Raw genomic sequence first — 17296 nt, 5'->3', positions numbered from 1 at the left:
CCGCGCGAGGCCTCCCCGCCCCAACCCCCAGCAGACACTCACGTGACCGACCCCGTCCAGGGAGGAAAGAGTGCGGGCAGGTCCGGGGGTGGAGTTTTGCTGACCTGGGCGGGAGCCCAATAAATCCGCAGCCCGCGGCCCGGGGCCGCCCCTTGAAGCCCCACCGAGACCTCCTGCTGTCAGCGCTGGGCGCGCCTCCCTGGGAGAGCCACCGAGCCCGACGGAGGGGGAGGCGAGGTGCACGGACAGACAGACAGACGGCGAAGGCAACCGCGTGGACGGAAAGGAGAGCTAGGGAGGCAGCGGGCCACGCGAAGGCCGCCAGGAACCGAAGGGAACAGGCGTGCGCCTCGCGGAGGAGGCCGAGCATCCTCCACCGCCGCTCAGCCCCGGCCTCCGCCGCCGCCTGCCTCCCGGGCCGCGCGCGGGGTGGGCGGGGTCGCGCCTGGTCCCGGCACCTGCACCTGCCCTTCATGGCCGCCGTCGGGGCGGGCGCGCGGGCCACGTTTGGAGCCTGGGACTATGGGGTCTTTGCGCTCATGCTCCTCGTGTCCATGGGCATCGGGCTCTGGGTGGGGCTGGCGCGGGGCGGACAGCGCAGCGCGGAGGACTTCTTCACGGGGGGCCGGCGCCTGGCCGCCCTGCCCGTCGGCCTCTCGCTGGCCGCCAGCTTCATGTCGGCGGTGCAGGTGCTGGGCGTCCCCGCGGAGGCCTACCGCTACGGCCTCAAGTTCCTCTGGATGTGCCTGGGCCAGCTGCTCAACTCCCTCCTGACCGCTGCCTTCTACCTGCCCATCTTCTACCGCCTGGGCCTCACCAGCACGTACCAGGTACTGGGCAGAGGCCGGCAGCCGGACCTGCCTGGCTGGGGACGCGGGGATGCAGTGGGGGGAGCCCTGGGGCTGTGGGCCGCGGTGCAGGGGTACACAGAGGGGCTTCTTGGTGCTTTTGTGCCCGCCCCCACCCCTTAGGCATCCAGGTGGGCAGGGTTCTGGGAAGAAGCCCCAGGCAGCGAGGCCAGGGGCAGGAAGGAGGAAGAGGAGCCGGTGTCCTGGTTCTCTTCGGTGGAAGCCCGCAGGGGGTGGGGCCGGGCTTGCACTCACCTGTGGACAGGTGCACACCTGCCCCCCACATGCCTCAGCATGTCGATGCCTGAGTGCTCTCGGACGGCGGGCTGGAAATTCCAAACCTGACTTCCCCTCTGTCTCCCACTCGGGCACGGGGCAGGCCTCTGCCCAGATTCCCCAGGCGTCCAACCCGGCTGAGTACAGGACCTCCCTTAGGCAGTGGGTGAAGTGATTAAAATCGAGGCTAATAACTGTTGGCCACGAGTGTGTGTGTGTGTGTGTGGTGGGGGGGGGGGGGGGGACGTGTACACACATTCTGTGGGCACAGGCATGGAGGTGGTGGGTGTGCACAGGTGTGTGCGGACAATGGGAATGTGTGCACTTGGTAGAGGTTCCCACGGGCAGGAGTGCAGAGAGCAAAGCTGTCCTCTGGAGAGAGGGCAGAAGCCAAGGGGGCGGGTGAAGGAACCCAGAGGTCTGGAGCCCCGAGGTAGGATCTGTCCAGGTGACCACGAGCCCTCGGCTCCTCCTTGCAGTACCTGGAGCTCCGTTTCAGCCGAGCGGTGAGGCTCTGTGGGACGCTGCAGTACCTGCTGGCCACAGTGAGTGGCCTGGGCCCTGCCCTCTCCCTGAGGGTCCTGCCTTCGTCGGCCCCGCCCACAGCCCTCCCCCATCCTTCCCCACCTACCCCTGTGGGTCCCATCTCCACCCAGCAAGGCTCAGCCCATGCCCTGCCCACTTCTGTCAGGTCCGCCAGCCCCCCCCCCCCCTCGCTACTCCCCCTTATGCCAGCCCTGACCTGACCTGACCCTGCCCCCACTTGCCGGACCCTGCCCACCTGCCTCCTCTCTACCCCAAACACCCTCCTTCTCCCCTCTCTGATTCATTCCCAGTCACCACAGCCACTACCCTCCCCCTCTCCCCCCTGCAGGTGCTATACACTGGAATCGTGATCTATGCCCCTGCACTCATCCTGAACCAAGGTTTGGCTCTGAGAGAGAGAGAGACAGAGAGACAGAGAGAGAGAGAAAAGAGCGGGGAGGGTGTCTGCAATTCGGCAAAGGCTTACAGGCTATCCCAGAGGAGGCAGCAGGGGCTGCCCCAGGGACATGGGAGGGAAGACTCCTGGAGGGAGGAGAGCCCAAGACACGAGTCCAAATCTCCACCCCACTTGGTGGCCTAATGGGGGGGATTTCCTTGAACAGTGACCGGGCTGGACATCTGGGGGTCACTCCTGTCCACTGGAGTCATCTGCACCTTGTACACCACTGTGGTGAGTGACACCCCCCCCCCCCCCGCCGACCCCACTTGGGGGCTTCATGCCCGCTGGATAGGGGAGACCCTGGGCTGGCTGTCTGCACTCCCTACCTTTCCTTCCTCCTGAGGAAGCCCCGTGTCAGCTGGGCCCGTTTCCTCATCTTTATAATGAAAGAATATTTGAAAGGCTTATTGGTTAGGGCCCAGGGCGTCCCTAACTGTCATGGGCGTCCTGCTTCAGGCCTGGCTGGATCCAGGGGCTACAGCAGTGCCCTCTGTGTACCGCTCCCATCTCTAGGGGCTCCATCAGCTCCATGCATCCATCCCGTTGGCAGAAAGTGAGTTCCTGTTTCAGGATGGGCTGGCTAAAGTCCGGGAGGGCTCTGTTTGGCCGGCGTTGGTCTTGTGCACAGAATGAGCAGAAGTTTGGGGGGCTGGGCTATTCTTTTTTCTAAATTGAGTTTATTGAGGTCACATTGGTTAATAAAGGTATATAGGTTCCGGGTGTACAATTCTATAATGCATCATCTGTAGGTTGTGTTGTGTGTTCACCACCCCAAGAGGTCTCCTTCCATCACCACTTACCCCCCGAGGCCCTCTTCCACCTCCCCACACTCCCCGTCCTCCTTGGGAATCGCCATGTTGTTGTCTGTGTCTATGAGGTTTTTGGCTTTGTGGCTTAATCCCTTCAGCTTTTGGGGTTCGGATATTCTCATTGGCTATTCTTGGAGCTGGGAGCAGGACTGGCCTCACCTGAACAGCCTATGAGGGAAAAGGGGCTTCTGCAGAGGAAAGTGCAGGGGCTGCCATGGGAATGTAAAAGCGTGGAGGCCGGGAGGGTAAAGGCAGCAGGTGATAATAATGGTGATAATCATCATAGCGGCAGCCATCACTCACTCACTGAACACTTATATGCGCCATTCCAAATATCTTTCTCATGTTAACTAATTTCATTCTTACATCACCATAAGGAGAGTGCTGTTATTTGTTTTAATCGAGTCTAGAGAGAGGAAAGGGGAGGAGAGAGAGAGAGAAACATCCATCCTTTGCCTCCCGAACGCACCCTGACAGGAGATCCAACCCCTGCCCCAACCGGGAATCAAACTCGCCACCTTTCCTTGTATGGGACGACACTCCAACCAACTGCGCCACACCGGCCAGGGCAGGAGAGTACTGTCCTTAACCCTGCTTTACAGATAGGAAACAGGCAGAAGGGGGCATTGGTCCAGGCTACTGCTGGAGGCCAGGCCAGACTGGCCCCAGCCAGGTCTCCTGTCTGCTCCCTCTATGCCTCACTCTGTCCTGTCTTGCAGGCCCCAGACAGGTCTCTGTCTGACCCCCTCTCTCCCTCTCTGTCACATCCTGCAGGGCGGCATGAAGGCTGTGATCTGGACCGATGTGTTCCAGGTTGTGGTGATGCTGGCTGGCTTCTGGGTTGTCCTGGTTCGCGGGATCATGCTTATGGGCGGGCCCAGACAGGTGTTCAAGCTTGCCCAGAACCACTCCCGGATCAACCTGATGGAGTGAGTGAAACTGTAGAGGGGGATAATGCAAGAGGATGGAGCTGGCATCCCGCTGCCCTGGGAGAAGCCAGCCAATGCCTACTGCTCCAGGAAGCGCCCCTCCCCATTCCCTCCCCAGGCTCCCCAAAGATAGTACCCTGGCTCCCCTTCTCTGTACTCCCCCACCCCACCTCTGGCCAGACTGGAAACCGAAGGCTCTCTGAGGTCCTAGCGGGGCACAGAAAGGATGGTTTTGGAACACAAATACAGATGACTCAGTAAACAAATTAATGAATTTCAATCAGGCAAACTCCTATTCACACTTCAAAACCCATTCCAAATGTCCCCTTAAGGCCCTTAAGGGTAATGGCCATCTGGGGCCCTTGGAAAAGTGAATTCAATGTGGTATCCCCACATGGATGGCTTGCCCTGCCCTCATCCAGCTTTGACCCAGATCCGCGGAGTCGGTACACATTCTGGACTCTCACGGTGGGCGGCACGTTGGTGTGGCTCTCAATGTATGGCGTGAACCAAGCACAGGTGCAGCGCTATGTGGGTTGCCGCACAGAGAAGCAGGCCAAGCTGTAAGTGTTTGGGGGAGGGGGCAGGATGGGGGTCTCTAGGATGCACCGTCCCCCCCCATCCCCAGCCTGAGGCACACCTCCCCACAGGGCCCTGCTCATCAACCAGCTGGGCCTGTTCCTGATTGTGTCCAGTGCTGTTGCTTGTGGCATCGTCATGTTCACACTCTATATGGACTGCGACCCACTCCTCACAGGGCGCATTTCTGCCCCCGACCAGGTGAGTCTGGTCCAGGCTCCCAGGCCACTCCTGACCCCACCCCCACTCTGAATCTCTATATGGATGAATCTCGGGGTGACGGTAGAAGGGCTTTCCTAGCAGCCTGTGCAGAGGCACAGACGCAGGAGAGCGTTTGGCTCAGGGGAGGATCTGGGAGGCGATGAGGAGCCATGGTAGATGTGAGCAGGAGAGGGCACATTCAGGCCTCGAGTCAGACTCCCTGAGGCGTATCAAGGAGAAGATGGGACCGTGGTCCCACACACAGTGATGGTGTTAATAATAATGACCAGCTCCCGTGTGCCAAGCACCGACCCTGTGTCTCATGCCACTCCCTCCCTTCACAAGCAGTTAGTGACCCATCCAGTTCTTCAATATGTGATAGGGCCAAGGATGTCATGGTGCCCACTTTACAGATGAGCAAACTGAGGCGGGAGCGGGTAGGAGGCAACTGTCTAAGGTCCGCAGGCAAGTCAAAGGCAGCTCTAGCTACAGGGTACAGAGTGGACAGAGGCTGCAAGGCTGTTGCATCTGCTATCCTCTGGGGTCAGAATCCTGCCTGCCTGACTGCAACCTCAGGCGGGGCTGCACCTTTCAGCCTCACTGTCCTCGTCAACAAAGCGATGACACGGGGCCCTGCCTCACCGGGACCCCAGGGCTCTGTGCGTGGCGGGGCTCAGTGGCCATCACAGGTGCATGCAGCCCATCCACAAACACACACTGAGTGCCCACTGTGAGCCCGGTCTGCACTGGGCGCTGGGGCCGTGCAGGGTGAGGACAGACAGAAGCCCCAGCGTCTGGGTGCTCCTGTCCCGGAGGCTGACCCCCTCCTCCCCCCAGTACATGCCCCTGCTCGTGCTGGACATCTTTAAGGACCTGCCTGGAGTCCCTGGCCTCTTCCTGGCCTGTGCCTACAGTGGCACCCTCAGGTGAGTGGCCCTGCTTGCTCGCCCAGCCTGTCCCAGCCCCTCAGAGCCTTGTCCCTACCAGCCGCCCCCCTTCGGGACAGAATGCTCTGGACCGTGCCTACTCACAGTTCCTGCTTGGTTCCCAGCGGGCAGCTCGGGTGGGCCTGGCAGAGGGCACACCCTGGGCACAAGGACCCAGCTGTGGGGTCTTTGCCTCAGTACCTGGCAGCCACACCTGGCTCCCCTCTCTTCCTTCCCCCTCCCCATCCTTCTTCCCCAAACAAATGTTTATTGAGGACGACTCTGCTTTAAAGCTGCTGTTTTAAATCCTGGGGGCCCAGACGTGACCAAGTGGCCCCCCTCTCCTGCCCTCATGGGCCTCACTTTCTGGTGGTTTTAAGTCTTCCATGACTTCTGGCCACAGGGTGACCAGAGTCCCAGGTGGCAGGTCTCCGCAGCCCATTGTGACTCTGTAACAAGAACGTTGCCATCCGTGTCCCTGGGTGTGGGTATCCCTGCTCCTGTGTGTGTGTGTGTGGGGGGGGGGGGGGTGTCTCAAGTCTGTGGATGGGGGTAGGGTAGGCCTCGCCTCCACTCTTAGGGGAGTCTGTCACCCATGCCTCTGCCCTTGGCTAGGTGGGGTCCTGGCAGGCCAGACGGTGTGGCCAGCAGGGGGATCCCCAGCAGGTGGGCCCCAGAGTTGGCCTGGCCAGTCTCTGGATATGGCCTGACCACACTCTCCTCCCGCCCCTGCCCCCCAGCACCGCGTCCACCAGCATCAATGCCATGGCTGCGGTCACTGTGGAGGACCTCATCAAGCCGCGGCTGCCCGGCCTGGCACCCCGCAGACTCGTCATCATCTCCAAGGCGCTCTGTGAGTTGGGGGGGATCTGGGTGGGGGGCCAGGGCAGCCTCTCCCCACTGACGGTGCCTCCCCTCCTCCCCTCGCTGCAGCGCTCATTTATGGCTCGGCCTGCATCTCCGTGGCGGCTCTGTCTTCACTGCTGGGGGGCGGGGTCCTCCAGGTGAGCCCTCCCCCGAGAGGTCGGGCACCTCCTGCCTCGCACTGAGGTTAGAGGGGGTCACACCCTCTCTGGGTCCCGTCTGCCACCAGCGGAGGGATACTGCCTGCAGCCGCTTGGGAGGAGGTGGGGGAGGGGGAGGCGGTGGCCTGGGAGGAGGTGGGGGGAGGGGGAGGCGGTGGCCTGGGAGGAGGTGGGGGGAGGGGGAGGCGGTGGCCTGGGGGCAGGAAGGGGCTGGAGGTGGGATGGGATCGATCGCACCCGCATGCATCCGTTAGGGGAGAGAATGGGCCTCTTTGCCTCCAACCCCGGGGAGGCAAAAACAGGGCTTCCCCTCCCGGAGGGAAACTGAGGCACAGAGGGTCTCAGGCCCGCAGTGCGATTCCTCAGGTCCTGCTTTCCCTGCGGGTAAACCGAGGCTGGAGAGGGGGTGGCTCTGCCCTCAGTCCCCCCCCCCCCCCGCAGGGCTCCTTCACCGTCATGGGCGTCCTGAGCGGCCCCCTCCTCGGAGCCTTCTCCCTGGGGATCTTCCTCCCCGCCTGCAACACGCCGGTGAGTGGGGCCGGCGGGGCTGGGGGCTGCGGGCGCGGCCAGCCTCCCCCGAGGCTGACTCCGGCTCGGCTCCCAGGGCGTCCTCTCCGGGCTGCTGGCCGGCTTGATCGTCTCGCTGTGGGTGGCCGTGGGCGCCACCCTGTACCCGCCCGCCGCGAAGGCCATGGGGGTCCTGCCGTCCTCCGCCGCCGGCTGTGCGGGGCCCGCGGCCAACGCCTCTGGCCTCCTGGGCCCGCTCCTCCTCGCCAACGCCTCCAGCGGGGCCGCCAGGTGAGCGGGAGAGTGCGGTCCGGAAGGGCCTTAAACTGAGCCCAGATGAGGAGCCGGAGCCGGCTGGGTGAGAGGGGAGGAAAGGGCGTTCCCAGCTGAGGGAGCGGGGATCCCAGGTTCAGATTAGTGCACTGGCGGCGGTGAGGTTGGAGTGGACTTGAAGGGAGAAGGACGAATAGGAGACAAGGTCCAGCCAGGGGAGTTGGGTCTGGTTTTTTGTTTTTTGTTTTTTTAATTAACAAGTGTCTTCTATATTTTCTTTTACTTTAAAAAAATTTTTAAAATATATGTATATATATTTTATTGAATTCAGAGAGGGAGAGAGAGGGAGAGAGAGATAGAATCATCAATGGTGAGAGAGAATCATTGGTCGGCTGCCCCTACTGGGAATCGAGCCCACAACCTGGGCATGTGCCCTCGACTGGACTCGAACCTGGGACCTTTCAGTCCACAGGCTGATGCTCTAGCCACTGAGCCAAACCAGCTAGGGCTTTGGAGGTCTGATTTTTTTTTTATTGTGACATAATTTACAGACCATAAAATTAGTCATTTAAGCGCAGCTGGCATGGCTCAGTGGTTGAGAGTCAACCTATGAGCCAACCAGGAGGTCACAGTTGGATTCTTGGATCCTCAGTCAGGGCACATGCCCAGGCTGCAGGCTCAATCCCCAGTAGGAAGCCAATCGATGATTCTCTCTCATCATTGATGTTTCTATCTCTCTCTCCCTCTCTCTTCCTCTCTGAATTCAATAAAAATATGTTTTAAAAACTAGTCATTTAAAAGTGGGTTTTAGTATATCTGCATTATACAACCACCACCACTAACTAACAAGAAATTTTTCATCATTTCAAAAAGAAGCTGTGTGCCAATCAGCAGTCACTTCCTATTCCCCAGCCCCTGGCAACCACTAAGCACTTTCTGTCACTATGTATTTGCCCGTTCTGGACATCTATACTAATAAAAGGGTAATATGCTAATTAGGCCAGGAGACCATCCAGGAGACCTTCCGGATGTCCTTCTGGACAAAGCCATGGTGGGGGGGCCAAGGTAGAGGCAGTTAGGGGCGATCAGGCCAGGAGGGGAGGGCAGTTGGGGTGAGCAGGTTGGCAGGGGGGGCAGTTGGGGGCAATCAGGCTAGAAGGCAGAGTGGTTAAGGGTGATCAGGCAGGCAGGCAGGTAAGCGGTTAGGAGCCAGCGGTCCTGGATTGCAAGAGGGACCTATGTGATCGGGCCTAAACTGGCAGTCGGACATCCCCTGAGGGTTCCCAGATTGGAGAGGGTACAGGCCAGGCTGAGGGACAGCCCCCCCTCCCCATGAATTTCGTGCACCGGGTCACTAGTTCATATAAATGGATTCATACAATGTGTGGCCTTCTCTGTTTGGCCTCTCTCACTCAGCATGATGTTTTCCAGGTTCATCCATGTTGTAGTGCTTGCCAATGCTGCAGTCCTCTTTATGGCTGAGTAACATTTCCTTGTGTGGATCGACCAAATTTTGTTTGTCCATTCATCAGCTGATGGATATTTTGGTTGTTTCTACTTTTTGGTGACTGTGACCAGTGCTGCTATGAACACTCACGTACAAGTTTTGGTGTGGACATACGTTTCATTTCTCTTGGTCTATACCTCGGTGTGGAATTGATGGGTCATATGGTGATTCTATGTTTAGCTTTTTGAGGACCCACCAGACTGTCTTCTGTAGCAGCTGCACTATTTCACATTCCCACAAGCAATGTCTGAGAGCTCCAACTTCTCCACCAACACTCATCAGTTTCCTTTTTTAAAAATTCTAGCCACCCTGTGGATGTGAGGTGGTATCTCATTGTGGTTTTGATTTGCATTTCTCTAATGACAAATGATGTTGAATATCTTTTCATGTGCTTGTTGGCCATAAGTATACCTTCTTTGGAGAAATGTCTATTTAAATTCTTCATTTTTAAATTGGGTCTTTTTATTGTTGAGTTGTAACTTATATATTCTTTATATCTTTATATATTCTGGATACTAGATCCTTATCAAATGTGTGATTTGCAAATATCTTCTCCCATTCTGTGAGTTGTCTTTGTGTGTGTGTGTGTGTGTGTGTGTGTGTGTGTGTTAGGTTTTTCTTTTGTTTTGTTTTGTTGTTTTTGTTTTTGTGTTTTTGTTTTCTAAATATATTTTATTGATTTTTTTACAGAGAGTAAGGGAGAGAGATAGAGAGTTAGAAACATCGATGAGAGAGAAACATCGATCAGCTGCCTCCTGCACACCCCCTACTGGGGATGTGCCCGCAACCAATGTACATGCCCTTGACCGGAATCGAACCTGGGACCTTTCAGTCCGCAGGTCGATGCTCTATCCACTGAGCCAAACCGGTTTCAGCTGTTTTGTTTTTAGAATATATTTGTATTGTTTTCAGAGAGGAAAGGAGAGATAGAGAGAGAAACATCAATGATGAGAGACAATCATGGATTGGCTGCATCCTGCATGCCCCCTACTGGGGATCGAGCCCGCAACCCAGGCATGTGCCCTTGACGGAAATTGAACGAAGGACCCTTCAGTCCACAGGCCAACGCTCTATCCACTGAGCAACACCGGCTAGGGCAAGTGTTAGGTTTTTTAATTGAATTTATTGGGGTGACATTGGTTAATAAAACCATACAAGTTTCAAGAGTACAACTCAATAACACATCATCTGCATTCTGCATCGTGCACTCACCGCCCACAGTGAAGTCTCCTTCCAGCTCCATTCTGTGGGTTGTCTTTTCTTCTCTTGATCGTGTTCTTTGATGCACAAGAATTTTTAATTTTTTTGAAGTCCAATTTATCTATGTTTTCTTTGGTTGCTTGTGCTTTTGGTGTTAATAGCCAAGTAATGATTGCCAGACCCAAAGTCATAAAGATTCATACCTATGGTTTTCTTTTTTTAATTTTATTTTCTTGTTTAACGTATTACAAATAGTAGCACATATGTCTCCTTTTTTTTCCCCATTGACCTTCCCTGGCCTCCCCTATCCCCCGGCACATGCCCTTACCCCCCCCCCCCCCCAGTGTCTTGTGTCCATTGGTTATGCTTATATGCATGCATACAAGTCCTTCAATTGATCTCTTACCACCACCGCCCCCCTCCAACACTCCCCAGCCTTCCCGCTGTAATTTGACAGTCTGTTTGATGCTTCTCTGCCTCTGTATCTATCTTTCTGTTCATTAGCTTATAATGTTCTTTATTATCCACAAATGAGTGAGATCAAGCGGTATTTTCCTTTCACTGCCTGGCTTATTTTGCTTAGCATAATTCTCTCCAGTTCCATTCATGCTGCTGCAAATGGTAAGAATTCCTTCTTTTTTATAGCAGCATAGTATTCCATTGTGTAGATGTACCACAGTTTTCTAATCCACTCATCTGTTGATGGGCATTTAGGCTGTTTCCAATTCTTAGCTATTGTAAATTGTGCTGCTATGAACATAGGGGTGCATATATCCTTTCTGATTATTGTCTCTGGTTTCTTGGGATATATTCCTAGAAGTGGTATTACTGGGTCAAATGGCAGTTCCATTTTTAAATTTTGGAGGAAACTCCATACTGTTCTCCACAGTGGCTGCGCCAGTCTGCATTCCCACCAGCAGTGAAGGAGGGTTCCTTTTTCTCCGCAACCTCGCCAGCACTTGTCATTTGTTGATTTGTTGATGACAGCCATTCTGACAGGTGTGAGGTGGTACCTCATTGGTGTTTTGATTTGCAGCTCTTGGATGATTCGTGACTTTGAGCACGTTTTCATCTGCTTCTTGGCTTTCTGAATGTCCTCTTTGAAAAAGTGTCTATTTAGGTCCTCACCCCTATGTTTTCTTCTAAGAGTTTAATATGGCTTTATCCTGAGGACAGTAGTGAGCCACAGAGGGCAGTGAGCAGAGGCAGGAGGTTATCTGAGTTACATTTTGGTAACACTCCCTCTGGTTGTGTGAGGAAAAAGCCTGGAGCAGAGCTGAGGGCAGGATAGTGGGAGAGAAGTATTTGGCTACTGCACACATCTGGGTGAGCAATAATGGAGGACTGGGCTAGGCTGTGGAAGTGAAGATGAAAGGAAGGGAATGGATTGAGTGTGGCTTCTAGACTCAGGCTCATCTCTCCCTCCCCCAGAATGGACCCTGGTCGACCCACCTTGGCTGACAGCTTCTACGCCATTTCCTATCTGTACTATGGTGCCCTGGGCACACTGAGCACCGTGCTATGTGGAGCCCTCATCAGCTACCTGACGGGTAAGCAGGGCTTATGGCTTCCTCAGAGGCACCCTGTTTGTCCCTCTGTCTCCAGGACCCACTGGGCAGGAGGAAGAGGAAGGAAGCCCCCAGTGGCCAAGCAGCCACTATATACTGGACACATCTGCACCCTTTATGCTGTGTCACCTTCAGGACCACCCTGCACCTTGCAGGGCTTGTCTTATTTTGCAAAGGCAGAAACGGAGACACCCGCACACCCCCAAAGATTAAGTCCTTGCTAGAGAATGTAGCAAGGCCGCGAGATGCTGTCCGTGGTGCTGAAACACATTCCCATCGGGACCTTGGCCGCTATGCAATCCACAGGGAATTCTGAACCCCACAAAGAAGTGAAAAGAGATAAAGAGAAATCAATAGTGCCCTGACCAGTCTGGCTCAGTGGATAGAGCGTTGGCCTGCGGACTGAAGGGTCCCAGGTTCAATTCCGGTCAAGGGCATGTACCTTGGTTGCGGGCACATCCCCAGTGGGGATGAGGCAGCTGATCGATGTTTCTCTCTCATTGATGTTTCTGACTCTCTATCCCTCTCCCTTTCTCTCTGTAAAAATTCAGTAAAATATATTTTTTAAAAAAGAGAGTTCAATAGTAATAACAGTATCCGTTCAGCTTTCTTTTTTAAAAAAATACATTTTATTGATTTTTTACAGAGAGGAAGGGAGAGGGATAGAGAGTCAGAAACATCAATGAGAGAGAAACATCGATCAGCTGCCTCCTGCACACCCCCTACTGGGGATGTGCCCGCAACCAACGTACATGCCCTTGACCGGAATCGAACCCAGGACCCTTCAGTCCGCAGGCCGACGCTCTATCCACTGAGCCAAACCGGTCAGGGCCCGTTCAGCTTTCTGAGTGTAGACTTTACATTTACCAGGCGTTTACTGAGTCTGTCTCCGTGCTGTGAACAGAACCACACACTGGCCCCTCCTGGCCATCCACTGATGTAGAGATGAGGAAGCCGAAGCCTGGATGGGGCAGAGGCTTGCCAGGGTCGCCCCGTGGGTCCCTATCAGATCTTGGATTGGAGTCCATCCGAGCTCTCCCTTCCCTTCCCAGCCTCCAGTTGTGGCCACCCCTCTCTTAATGACCCCAATTCTCTCTGACCCCCAGGCCCAACCAAGCGCAGTGCCCTGGGTCCTGGTTTGCTGTGGTGGGACCTCACGTCGCAGACAGCATCAGTGGCTCCCAAGGAAGAAGTGGCCACCCAGGGTGACAGCTTGGTGAAGGTCAGTCTCAGGGAGGGGCTCCCCAAATGGGGGAAGGGACAGTAAAGTAGCTGTGAAGTAGCTTGGGGTGCTCTGGGCGTGTCCATAACTCAAGGGAATGACACGATGATCAGTCACTGTCTTTCTCAGCTTCTTGTTACCACCAGTGGAGAGACTCCGTTGGGAGGTGCTGTATCTTCAACACTTTCTATTATCCCCTTTAACAAAGGCTAAGCAGAAGTTCATAATTTTCATTAAAAAAATAACAACAGTGTATCTGTTTTTACACTTACTTTCGATCTATGGCAGGTGAAACTTTAGGGTATTGATAGAAGTCTCTCCTGAAAATAAAATTACTTAATTCAAAAGTGACTCAGCCCTGGCCGGTTTGGCTCAGCGGTTATAGCGTTGGCCTTGAAGTCAGAAAAGCCTCAGGTTCGATTCCCCATCAAGAGCACATACCTTGTACCTCGGTTGCAGACTCAATCCCAAGCCTTGGTTAGGGTGTGTGTGAGAGGCAACCAATCGATGTGTCTCTCCTTCATAGATTTTTTTTCTCTCTCTCCCTCCTCCCTCCCCTCTCTCTCTAAAAAAAAAATCAATGGAAAAAATATCATCGAATGAGGGTTAACAAAAAATAAAAATAAAAACAGCCCAGCCAGCATAGCATGGCTCAGCAGTTGAGCAGTTCATAGAGCAGGAGGTCATGGTTTGATTCCCAATCAGGGCACATGCCTGGGTTGTGGGCTCGATCCCTAGTGTGGGGCATGCAGGAGGTAGCCAATCAATGATTCTCACTCATCATTGATGTTTCTGTCTCTCTCTCTCCCTCTCTCTTCCTCTCTGAAATCAATAAGATATATATATATATATATATATATATATATATATATATATATATATATATATATATATATTTAAATATATTTTATTGATTTTTTACAGAGAGGAAGGGAGAGAGATAGAGAGTTAGAAACATCGATGAGAGAGAAACATCGATCAGCTGCCTCCTACACATCTCCCACTGGGGATATGCCCGCAACCCAGGTACATGCCCTTGACCGGAATCGAACCTGGGACCTTTCAGTCCGCAGGCCGACGCTCTATCCACTGAGCCAAACCGGTTTCTGCAAAAATATCTATATTTTTTAAAAAGTGAGTCAACATGGAGATAACTTACCTAAGGAAATGTGATGGGCTAGACCAGCGGTTCTCAACCTGTGGGTCGCGGCCCCTTTGGCGGTCAAACGACCCTTTCACAGGGGTCGCCTAAGACCATCGGAAAACACATATAATTACATATTGTTTTTGTGATTAATCACTATGCTTTAATTATGTTCAATTTGTAACAATGAAAATACATCCTGCATATCAGATATTTACATGACGATTCATCACAGTAGCAACATTACAGTTATGAAGTAGCCACGAAAATAATGTTATGGTTGGGGGTCACCACAACATGAGGAACTGTATGAAAGGGTCGCGGCATCAGGAAGGTTGAGAACCACTGGGCTAGACAGACAGCCTTTGCTCAAAGCCCCGTGGTTGCTATGTAAATGCCTTCAGTTTGGGAAACACTGTCCCTGAGGGGTCTGATTCATGCCCTGCTTTGGATCCCCTGTTTCATTTCCCCATTTATTAAGCACTCACTGTACCGAGCCCACTGCCAAGCAGGAGCAGATAAAAACTAAGCTGAGAAAAGAGTAGGGTCTTGGGCAGGGGGTGAGTGTTAGGAAGACGACAAAACAGGCTACAGGATGGGGGTGGCCTCCTGAAGAGGGGACATGGATAGAGCCCAGATGAGGAGGAAAGAGGCCAGCGGAGGAAGGGCAGTCTCCATGGAGGGCACAGCAAGTATGAAGGCCCTGAGGCTGGAATAGGTTTGACAAGAGGGGGTTTGGGGAGGAATCTATTTGGCTGGAATGTTCTAAAGCTCCCTCCAGCTGCTGTGGGGAAATATTTTATTTTCTTTTTTTTTTTAAATATATATTTTATTGATTTATTACAGAGAGGAAGGGAGAGATAGTTAGAAACATCGATGAGAGAGAAACATCGATCAGCCACCTCCTGTACACCTCCCACTGGGGATGTGCCCACAACTAAGGTACATGCCCTTGACCGGAATCGAACCTGGGACCCCTCAGTCCAAAGGCCGACGCTCTATCCACTGAGCCAAACCGGCTACGGCTATTTTATTTTCTTGAAGGGTAACAGGCAGAGAGTCAGAGAGAATGGAGGCAGGCCTGCATGCAAGCACTGATGGCCTGGACTGTAGATGACATGGGCATGGGGGAGACAAGTGGGTGGAGACTTTGGAGACCGAGGGAACTGGCTGGGGCGCTGGACAAGAGGACATTCTGTAACCCTGCCCCGGTCCCATCCTCCCAGGCCCTCGGGTCCCCATCTGGGAGATGAGCTAACACAGAAAAAGGAATCTCTGAAGGGGTCTTTCTTTTCTCCTCTCCACAGGGGGCCGAGGAGCTGCCTCCCAGCGCCAAGAGGCCTCCTGGCTTCGGGCTCACAAACGAGGACCAGCTGCTCTTCCTGGGGCAGAAGGAGGTGAATGGAACTAGCTCCGGCTCTTGGAACCCTGGCAGAGGACGTGAGGGTGGCCGTGACCTGCGGGAGACACACCTCTGAACCAGCCCGGACTGGCCACCTGGAATGGAAACTCAGGGGCAGCCCCCCCTCCAGTCAGCAGTTAGTCAGCCTTAGATGCTGTCCCCCTGCCAGCACCCCCAAAGCGAGGCCGGATTTTTCCATACCTACAATAAAAAGATGTTGGAATCCCCTCTGGAGACCATGGGAAACTTCCAGGTCCCACCTTAGGGTCAAAGAAAGACCCCAGCTCTTTCTGCGAGGTGCCTGAACCTTAGCAAGGATTGTGGAGGTCCTCAGGCCCAGCCTCCCCGGTACCTCATTTCGCAGGCAGGGGAACGAGACCTGGAGAGGGGCAGGGAGGTGGCCAAGGCCACAGGACAAACCAGAGACACATTGAGAGGTGGACACCAGCCTTTCCTCCTTCACCTCTTCCTGTTTTCCTCCCTTTGAAGGGTCAGATGGTACTTGGCCTCCGACCTTGGGAGCAGGGTGGGAGGAGGAAGGAGAAATAACGTTTCAGCGTTCCTCCTGCATCTGGACACTTTCCCCATCTCATTCATTAAGAAGCGTGAACCCACTTTGCAGAGGAAGAAACGGAAGCTCAGGGAGTTTGCCTGAGACCCCCCCCAGCAAGTCCAGTCAGGCAGGGACAGGCCTGGGTGCTGCATGATGCTCCACGGAGGACACGGTGTCCAGGGTCCAATCCACCCGGCGAGTGCACACTGGAGACGACATCCACACACATCAAATAAACAGACTCAGGCTTGATATCTCTGAGAAGTCATTCTGGCCTCAGCTCTCGAAGTCTGAGCACGGAGCTCTGTGTCTCTTGCCCAAGCCTGCACGTGAATAAACCTGAGTCTTTAAATCACCAGAGAGAGGTGACCACTCCCAGGTCAGGGTGCACGGTACTGCCCGCCCTGACCCACCGCTTGTCTCCCCTCCTGACTCCTTCTTGAAGCACTCCTTCCTGGCTGCCCTTTGCACCTGGTTAGCCTCCTCCATGTCCCTGCACCAGCCCCCGGGGTCTCTGTGATCACGAGAGCTGGCTGCACTTGCCTCTGCGCACACACCTGCCATGGCTCCATGGCCCCCTGCTCACCTGGCCGTCGAGGCTGCCAGGTCCGATAGAGCCCCTGCCCCATTCATGAGAGTTGGACACCAGCTTTTCCTCAGAAAGTGAGTTTATTTTAAAATAAGTTCTTGGCAGGTGTACGTAATCTAAATTAAGGTAAGGGCATGCTGGATTCGGATGGGCCCTGAATACAATGACTGTGTCCTCATAAGAAGAGGAGGAGAGCCCTAGCCGGTTTGGCTCAGTGGATAGAGCGTTGGCCTGTGGACTGAAGGGTCTCAGGTTCGATTCCGGTCAAGGGCACGTACCTTGGTTGCAGGCTCCAGCCCTGGGGTGCAGGAGGCAACCAATCGATGTGTCTCTCTCACACTGGTGTTTCCCTCTGTCTCTCCCTCTGCCTTCCACTCATTCTAAAAACCAATGGAAAAAATATCCTCAAGTGAGGAATAAAAAAAAAGGAAGAAGAGGAGGAGAGACCCAGAGACATAAACACAAAGGGAGAGAGTCATGTGGACGTGGACGCAGAGATTGAAGTGATGCTGCCACAGCCTCCGAACTCAGGGGCCGCCAGAAATGAGAGAGGCAAGGAGACCCCTCCCCTCGAGCCTTCAGAGGGAGCGTGGCGCTGCCCACCCCTGGATTTTGAACGTCTGGCCTCCAGAACTGTGAGAGAATACATTCTTATTGGTTTTAAGCTATGGCGGTGACAGCAAACTAATGCAGTAGTCCCCGCTTATCTACAGTTTCACTTTCTAAGGTCAACTGGGGTCTGAAAACATTACA

At 54.3% G+C, this 17296-nt stretch overlaps 1 protein-coding gene across 2 annotated transcripts; it reads left to right on the top strand.

Moving 5' to 3' along the window:
- Positions 1 to 116: 116 nt before the first annotated feature.
- Positions 117 to 15635, top strand: SLC5A5 (solute carrier family 5 member 5). 2 transcript variants are annotated; one of them, XM_059696250.1, is made up of 15 exons: positions 122 to 830; positions 1604 to 1669; positions 1999 to 2050; positions 2273 to 2340; positions 3693 to 3847; positions 4270 to 4410; positions 4498 to 4627; positions 5465 to 5553; positions 6294 to 6406; positions 6487 to 6557; positions 7020 to 7106; positions 7183 to 7376; positions 11497 to 11615; positions 12740 to 12855; positions 15307 to 15635. In XM_059696250.1, the coding sequence occupies exons 1-15, from the start codon at positions 474 to 476 to the stop codon at positions 15475 to 15477; spliced, it is 1929 nt and encodes a 642-aa protein (XP_059552233.1). In that variant the 5' UTR covers positions 122 to 473; the 3' UTR covers positions 15478 to 15635. The 2 variants fall into 2 exon arrangements, with proteins under 2 accessions (XP_059552234.1, XP_059552233.1); XM_059696251.1 differs by lacking the exon at positions 4270 to 4410 and having other exon boundaries at positions 117 to 830.
- The last annotated feature ends 1661 nt before the right edge of the window (positions 15636 to 17296 follow it).

Source organism: Myotis daubentonii, chromosome 5, assembly GCF_963259705.1.
Source record: "Myotis daubentonii chromosome 5, mMyoDau2.1, whole genome shotgun sequence".
NCBI lineage: Eukaryota > Metazoa > Chordata > Mammalia > Chiroptera > Vespertilionidae > Myotis > Myotis daubentonii.
Note: the sequence above shows the minus strand (reverse complement) of the source record. Positions and strands in the feature narration are given on the sequence as shown.